This window comes from Lycium barbarum, chromosome 4, assembly GCF_019175385.1.
Source record: "Lycium barbarum isolate Lr01 chromosome 4, ASM1917538v2, whole genome shotgun sequence".
In the NCBI taxonomy this organism is placed as follows: domain Eukaryota; kingdom Viridiplantae; phylum Streptophyta; class Magnoliopsida; order Solanales; family Solanaceae; genus Lycium; species Lycium barbarum.
The window spans coordinates 62,235,876-62,245,315 of record NC_083340.1 but is presented as its reverse complement, the minus strand read 5'-3'; the positions used below and the strand labels follow the sequence as shown (position 1 = coordinate 62,245,315).

Here is a 9,440-nt window from a genome sequence, read left to right as displayed (position 1 = left end):
GGCGAACAATGCAGAGAATTACGCTTGACAACATATCCTGGCCCGGGCTCAGTGTGGGAAACATTGGGACATCCACGAATGGAGTAGTGAGAGACTAATGCAATTTAAAAATATCATAAATGGTTTCAAAGACTCGATGAAGCGTATCAAAGCCAAACAAATCCAATGGAGTCGGACGGAATCAGAACTAATACAATTCGGATATCATAATAATTTACAGGAATATAACCTTCCTGAAGTCATTCCGAGTGTCAAAATAATTTATAAGATTTAATAGAATATTTAAAATAATATTCTTTAAGCGATTAGTAAGGTAATCAAAACATTTCTTTCAAAAATCGCTTAAAAAGTAAGCTTTAGCATATTAGGGGCAAAACCGGAAATAGTGGGCCCGCCTCGGGACAAATAAGGCGGCGGGCTCAAATTATGCCCTCTAAGCTTATGGTATCACCTAAAAAGGTTATACAGACATTCTATGACTTTCCAAGTAATTTGGAGCAAAGTTGCATAATTTCAAGAAATAGCGTATCAAAGATGGTTCAATTCTACTGAAGGAAAAACTGAAATTTTGTCTTGCGGATTCCGAGGGCCAAGAGGTCCTTCGAGGCCCGGATCCGACTCTAACACACTAAGGGCATGCCAAGGGAAGAATTGGGTTTGCTTTACATACCTTTCACGCTCCTTAAGCCTTTCCAAACTCACTTCCCGTTTCGTCGAAAAACTGCAATTGGTCAAGTTTACCAATTGTGAGTTATTAATGCCATTATTACAACTTTAATCATATTTGGCTACCGAAATTTCGGCAGCACTTCCCCTATACATATGGCACCTCGAGAATTCAACTCGGCTAGAAATCATCAACAACAACCCAAACGACGACATTAACATCAACAAAGAACATTAAGAACACAAATATCCTTCAACAAGACATTCTTCTCACAAGTTGACATAACCTTCATTTCAATCCAAACTTTCACTAATATCAATAATTTCACATTCATCAACAATCAAGATCATCACCATATAGTTCTAGATACATTTCATATCGATTGCCTTAAGATATACACTTGATATACATAATATACAATTGTCCGCCAAAGTCTTAACTTATGCAAAACATCAAATCTTTGGCATGCAATTCCATAACAAGTTTCCAACTTCCAAATTCATCAATGATTATCACCATTAACAACCAAACAACTTCATTTCCTTAATGTCGGAAAATCATACTAAAACGACATAAGTTTCTACATTCCAATTCAATACAAACTTATATCATTCTAACTTCATTTCTATGCCAAGCATTACAACAACACTCCAATACACTAAACAAACTTAATCAATTCCACTCCATAGCCAACATACCACACGGCCATATGCTTATTTTTCCATATCAACTAAATTCATCTAACTTTCAATTCCCACATGCATTTCATCACAATCATAACTAGAATATAACATAAATTCAATACAATTTGGCTATACAACATGCATATACACACGGCTACAAGCCATATACCAAACCCACATTGCAAACTTCCATTTCTTCATACAATCAACACATTTCCATATACTACAACACAATCAAAACTTCACAACACAATAAAAAGGTAGAAATTCATACCTTTTCTTCAAGTTTCCTTCACTTGGAGATGTAGTCACTTTGATGATTCTAATGCTCCCCACTCCAATCCAACTATACCAAGTTACAAAGGAACCTTGACTTAGTAGGAAATCAACAAGAAATAAATTTTTGAAGCAAGATTTTTGGTACCTATTTTTTCCTAGCAAACCCGAAACCCTCTTCTTTCTCCTCTTCTATTTTTTTGTTCTTGGTTATCTCCTTTCATACTTATCATAGTCTTCAATTATATAAGTATTGAAGTGCTTGGTCACATGACCAAGCACATGACCCATAAAATGGGCTTGGACCAAGCCAAAGTGGCCGGCCAAGCACCCCATTTTGGGCCTCACTTTGCTTCAATTATTTTTTGAGCCCAATACTTATGGATCACATTTTGTAATTCCCGAAACAAATTTTCCAAATTCCAAAATTACCCTTAACCTTGTCCCACACTTTCATGACTCTATTCTTTCATGCATAACTCCTATGTTCAACAAAATATCAAATTGATCTTATATCTCAAGAATCCAATGTAATTCAAGTCTTTCCAAACGTGTGAAAACACGGGTCATAACACTCAACTTCTCCATACTTTAACATGCAAATACCATCAAACTTACCTTAGATATTGTAGGAAAAAGTCTTGAGTGATGTTACTCTTCTTGCACTAAAACCCTAGTTCACCTCTCTTGAAATTTCTTGACTTGGATGAACTTTGATGTGTTTGTCACACTTAGTTTTGTGGATTTGATGAAGTTGATCATTAATTTTTCATGAGTTCTTGTATATGAAATGTGTGGAAGCTTCTAGAGAGGTCTTGAGTTGTGGAGAATGAAAAATGGAAATGAAATAAATGAACTTGGTCCCTTATAACTTGAAATCTGTTCCGACGTCATTATACGGTCCGTATAAATTTATACGGTCCGTATAATCGACCGTAAAACTGCTCCAGTGACCATCCTCTCTGTGTCAATTTGACGGAACATTGTACGGGTTGTATAATTTTATATGGTCCGTACAATCGACCATGAAATCAACCCTTCAGCAACTTCATTCTGTGGCACTTCTACGGTCCATTATACAGTCCGTATAATCGACCGTATAACCCATCAGTTTACTGAATATTATTTTCGTCACTTCGGTTGATATCCGATCCTTATGGAACCTCCTGAACACTTGTTTATAACCTCAATACCAATCTAAGGGACGTTATCACCCTTCTCTAAGACATCATTATGCCATCATTAACTCGTCGCTCGAAATTCTTACCCGACACGCAACATATCCTTTACTTTCTTTACCAAACTTCTTCCTTTTAGTCAAATGTCTTTGAATCTCGATTAAGATCATCAAATGCTATTTCTTGCTTATCCAAATCACCGTATACCTCGTACTCTTTGCTAACCTATTCACTGTACGCTAACGGGGAATTTTCCAAGGTGTAACATATATATATACACATATGCATGCTGATTAAGTGTGTAAGCCGACAAGGCTGCCATAGATAATTGTACATCAAAAATAAAGGCCGACAAGGCCTCATAACGTCCCACCATAACCGACATAGCTCTAACAGAATACAACTGTATAAAGGACGGGATAAGGCCCCGCCTTACTCATGAATATTTGCAAAATATTGTACCAAAATACTAGACTGCAACTTCGAGACAATGGAATGCACCAACAGCCGTTGAACAGGAGCCCTGAGAATCTGGAATGCCAATCTCTCTATCCAAACCTGCATGGCATGAATACCGCACCCCCAGGCAAAGGGGTGTCAGTACGGAAAATGTACTGAATATGCAAGGCAGCAAGAAGACATAATAAATACGATATGAATCAGAAGGAATATGAGAATCAACCTGAACTGTAACCTGTCACTAAAAGCCATGAGTATGCATGATAATTTTTTGAAAACATATATATCATATATGCATATATACCTTCACCCATTCGCTGCCCCGTCTGGTATCATATCATATTGGCCACTTCGGGCATCATAATCATCGTATACCAGCTGATCAGGTGGTTTGTGTATATAACATCATAGCCCTTCCCCTTCCCCATAAAATCATGATACATAAGTATATATATATGAATGATGCATGACAACTTATAAAACTCATAACTTTCTTCGGACTGACTTTCTAGTCATTTCCTTTCTATCTTGTTAAGAATATCAACATTATTATCATACACCCCCTTCGGGGCTTAGAATCAATCATGAAAACATAAATGAAATATGAAATCTTATACATGCCCCTTCGGGACTTAGGAACTCAAGGAACAATATGTTTTGAAACCCAATCATATGAATGACAATGAGTAGACCACCCTAGACAAACTAAGAGTAGAGTCATTATGGAGCAACGTTCATTTACGCTTCATCTGTCATTGGTCATGCCAAAATGAAAGAGAGGATATCCTTAACATACCTCGTGTTGCCAATATGATCTAACAACGAACTCGTCGTAACTTGTATGTCAATCGTATAACAAACGTGTACATGAATGAACTTAGATGACGCTAGTATATCGCGTATATCAAAAGATAAATCGATTCTAAAATGAATCAGGAAGCATTTCCCCTATTCTTTAATGACCACAACTTAATCAACAAAACCAACAACAACAATCTCATAAAAGCCTCTGTAAACTCAAAACGTCAACTTCCAAAGAAATACACCTAAACATCCCAATATACGCTTCGTATACAATATCTTTATAAACTTTCTTCTTCCAAATTCAAGAACAACAACATCAACCTCCACTTATATTTTAGGAAATCTAGGCACAATGACTCAAGATCATATTCCAAATCAGTCCACAAAACTAACAAGAGCTCTAGCATGTATCCTAACTTATCTTCCACAATTTCTTTATCTAACAAGTTGACTAAATACTAAACTAACTCAAGAACATAGAGAAAAGATATAGTCTTACCTCAATCACACAAGAACAACCTTACTCTTAGGATACTTCACCAAGAACAAAGCTTTAACTTAAACACAAAGTAATCCCGAACCTGCTAAGATTCGGAGGAAACCGATGTTATGATCAAGAAATCAATAGAGAAGTAACCATTATTTAACCTTAAATAGCATTGAAATCCATTCTTGACTGTGAGACCCCTTATGCATAAAGTAGCAACAAAGACTAAAGAAAACCCAATTGTCCTGGTTTCTTGGTTACCAATCACTATTTATTGTTGTATTATTTTTAACTCTTTTGTCGAAAGAGAGTAGAATTAGAGGTCTCCAAGAAAAATAAGAAGCAGTGAAAGTGATATAAATTTGGTAGTCTAGAAACTCATAATACACTCAGATTGAACGATAATTTGGGAAGAGAAATATATTAGACGAGAACAATTGCATAGAACTACATGTTAGAGAGGAATAATGTAACAAATATTCAGATCTGGAACTTAAAGTTCCATTGTACATATATGTGAAATATAGATAGGAAGGTCGGTTGGGATTTATCCCAAAGTCAAGGTCAGCAACTTTCCCTTTTTGTCTACTAAAAATTATCTATACTTTATATAGTATTTTTTTAAAGCAAAACAAACCAACCTGATGCTGTTGGATTTTTATTCAAAAAAAAATCAAGATATTTACAGAACAAATTGAAAGAAACTGAAAATAAACTATACTACTCTATCATAGGAAATCAAAAAAGTTTAAGCCTTGTAGGAACAGCCAAGTACAAAAATGAAGGAACTACAAACAAGAACACTCCTTCTTTGGATTGATGTCATTACCAGTCACCTCAAGCTCTCACCAAGTGCTATGGTATCAAATCTCACTGAAAATATTTCAAGAAGAGGTGTTGTAGGAAGTTCCTCATAGTTGATGTCCTTTGCTGTCCAATATCCTTGATCAATCTTACTCATGTGGCCATGCTGAAATCCTGTTAGTAGGTTTTCCACAATCAGACCAGGTTGTTTGCCTAAAACTTTACATCATTCAGAAACTAAACCATGTGTCTTCAATTGTTAGCTTGTATACAGAAATCAGTTATGTATGAGTGTTTCAGTCTGGTTCTCTATTTCTGTAAATCTTGCATTTGAAGTTAGGTATCATCATCTTATCACTATTGAGAATCTTCTTTGCACCAGCTGGCAGTTCAGCAAATGAATGAAACTAGGCTGTACCTGCAAAATCAAAAACCAAGTTAGCTAAAAAATCTGCAAGTGCATTGCATTCCCTAAGGATGTGAGCAAACTGCACTTTCCCCTTGTTCCTCCAAAACTTGATCTTACTAACTTCCATACTGATCTTCCGTGGAATCTCCCATTACAAGCAATCATTACAGGCACCAAATCATTTTTAATGCAGAATTCAACACCATCCAATATAGCCACATATTCTCCTGTAATATTTGTTGTATCAGCTATTCTTCTTGCACCAGCATATATTATGTTTTCTACATCATCTCTAATGCAGAAAGCAGCTGAACTCAGTCCTGGATTACCCCTAGAGGCCCCATCTGTATTGCACTTGAACCAGCCAGCATCAAGACACTTCCATTGCACCATCTTATATCCCACTTTAGGCTTGTAATCCTCCAAATATTTCACCATCTGAGGCCAATCATATGGAATATTTCTCAGCCAAGGATATAATGTCTTCACCAATTGTTGCAAATTGCCGTTGATCCAATTTATCACCTTTATTTTATTCATCTTACCCCAATGCATGTATAGTAGTTCTTCCCTTCCATAGTTGCCAACATATGAATGCTGGTGCAGCCTGCACAACTGACTTTAGCTTTGTAGGACCTTGCATATACCACCATTGAACTATTGTCTGATGAATCTGTATTCTTGGATCAATTATCCCCACAACAGCATTATAATATTTCCAGATTTCTACTGTAAATTCACCTGTTAGGAATAGATGTTGAACTGTCTCCTCTTGATGAGGGTTCAGACAACATCTACATCTAGATACAATACTAATATTCATTCTCCTTAGTACATCATCCACTGGTATTTTGAACTTCCGCAATCTCCAAAGGAAGAAGGAAATTTTGAATTGAAAACCTTTGAACCACAATTTTGAAAAGTGAGCTAATGTTTGAGCCTTTTTCCTGAGCAAATTCCAAGCACTCACTAGAGTGAAATTTCCTGTAGTAATAGCCATCTAGCAGGCTTTATCTTTCTCCGTTGAATGCTCCACTATACTCAACTCTTTTAGAACATGATCACAAACATTAATGGGCAGCTTGTTATGCAATTTCTGTACATCCCAACCTTCTGCATTCATGAAGTATGATACCTCTTCAATGCTGGTGTCAACCTGAAAGTCTGGAGGCATTGCCTGTTTGATTGAACCAAAGTTTAGTCCAATTATCATCCCATACATCACATGCTCAATTTCTAGGTTCCCACCATATCTGTTGATCCACCTGATCCCTTGCTTCTATCATTCTTTTCCAAACTTGTGAACCTCCTTTCCACTGCACTTCTGTTGGCTTCATCTTCTTGCAATATTTATTGCATATGAAGGCTCACCATAATGTATTTGATGTTCTAAATCTCCACCATAATTTTGCAAAAAGGGCCTTAGACACAACATCTAGAGATCTGAATCCTAGTCCACCTTCTTCTTTTTGTAAACAAACCTTGCCCCATGAGGACCAATGCCTACTTTTACCCTCTTCTTTAGTACTCCAATAAAACCTTGCAAAGATTTTATGAAGCTCATTAATTGTATACTTTGTGGGAACAACATCTGAAAGCATGTATATAGGAATACTCTGAAGCACAGTATTGATGAGAACTGCTTTTCCACCAAAAGAGAGCAATTTTCCTTTCCAATTTTGCAGCTTGTTTTTCACCTTCTTGATAAGGTCGTTATAATATACCTTTTTCCTCCTTGCATGAAATATAGGTCATCCTAAATACTTCAATGGAAACTGATCCCTTTTAAAGCCTGTAATCTACTCCACATGTTGAGACAGTATACCAGGAATCATCTGATACATATAAAAGGAACACTTGTCTTTATTGATCAGTTGACCTGATATTGCCTCAAAATACTGCAGAATCTTCATAATTCTCTTCAAGGACTCTCCTTCTGCATATGCAAATATTATATTAGCATCAGCATAGGCTAGATGATTGATATTTTGACTCCATTTAGGCATGCCATATCCCACATACTCAGCACTGTCAAATACTGCATTTAGAGCTCTTGATAACACCTCTGCTGGTAAGACGAACAATGCAGGTGAAAGTGGATCACCTTGTTTGACACCCCTGGTTGAATGGAAAAATCCTTTGGCCTGACCATTGAATAGGATGGAATACCAGTTATTTGCAATCAACCTCCAAATCATGTGAATGAATTGTCTAGCAAATCCCATTCAGCTAAGTACCTTTATCAAATATGACTAAGATACTCTATCATAGGCCTTTGCCATGTCCAATTTGATCACTACATTTGCTGGTTTGCCCCTTTTTCTGATGTCTGTCACAATTTCTTCTGCCAAGAGCACATTCTCAATAATGCTTCTCCCTAGTACAAAGCCTACTTGATTAATAGATATCAACTTTAGTAACACAGCTTCCAGTCATCATGTACCACTCTTGACATCACCTTGTTGATAAAATTACTTAAACTTATAGGTCTTAAGTCTGAGTAACTTTGAACCAACTCCTTCTTTGGTAGCAGAACAAGATTTATTTGAGTAACTGCCTTAGGAAGAGTATGACCCTGAAAAAAAGCCACCACCCTCTTGTATACATCCAAACAAATATTATCCCAACAAGTCTAGTAGAAAAATTCAGGAAAACCATCAAGTCCACTAGCACTTGATCCACTAAGGTTGAAAACAACATTTTTGACTTCATCAACGCTAGGCATTTGACACAGTAGATCATTTCTATTTTCATTAATCAAAACAGGAATATGTGACAATAAATTTTCTCCTCCTACTGAATCTTCTTGTGAAAATTGTTGTGCCTAAAAGTGGACAGCCTCAACTGCCATTTGGTCCTCATCCTCAATCCATGAACTATTTGAATTTTGAATTCTTTTGATCTGCAGCTTCTTCCTTCTTCCCTTCACTAGATTATGGAAAAATCTAGTATTCTTGTCACCATCTTCAAACCAATGTAGGCCTGATTTTTGTCTTCAGTACTCCTCTTCATAATGCAAGTATCTTTTAGTCTCAGCCTGAACTTTCTGCAGAACCATTCTATTCAATTGGGTTGGATTCTCTTCAAACAACTCTTCCTTTAATCTCACTATATTCCTCCCTTATGATCAGATGCTTGAAGATATCACCAAAAACTTCCCTACTCCATTTGGATAACACCCCTTTCAACTTTTTCATCTTTCATTTGAAGTCTATAAAGGGGTCCTCATGCTCCCAAGTGGACCAATTCTGTCTAACTGTATCTAGGAAAGATGCATGCTCTATAAAAAATGATAGAAATTTAAAAGGTCTGAAATGATTCTGATGGTTATCACCATAAGTACACAAAAGTGGAGCATGATCTGATCCAATTCTTGCAAGATGTTCCACTTCAATATTTCTAAAGCTGTCAAGAAGAGGAGAATTCACCAACATCCTATCTAGTCTTTCAAAAATATATTCTTCATCTGCTCTTCCATTCCACCAAGTGAAGGGACTTCCCTTAAAATTCACTTCTTCAAGTTCACATGAATTTATGCAGAATGCAAACTCTTCTACATCCTATGGTTGAATAGGATTACCCCTATCTTTTCTTCATCATTCAAAACCACATTGAAGTCTCTTCCTATCAACCAAGAACAAGTCAGGGTATTGGAAAGATGATAAATATCCTC

General features: G+C 36.5%; 1 protein-coding gene across 1 annotated transcript; it reads right to left on the bottom strand.

Moving 5' to 3' along the window:
- Window positions 1–6,767: 6,767 nt before the first annotated feature.
- Window positions 6,768–8,492, bottom strand: LOC132637519 (uncharacterized). The gene is made up of 6 exons (XM_060354597.1): window positions 8,423–8,492; window positions 8,029–8,156; window positions 7,586–7,911; window positions 7,249–7,501; window positions 7,033–7,104; window positions 6,768–6,944 (listed from the first exon to the last, which is right to left on the bottom strand). The coding sequence occupies exons 1-6, from the start codon at window positions 8,490–8,492 to the stop codon at window positions 6,768–6,770; spliced, it is 1,026 nt and encodes a 341-aa protein (XP_060210580.1).
- Between the last annotated feature and the right edge of the window lie 948 nt (window positions 8,493–9,440).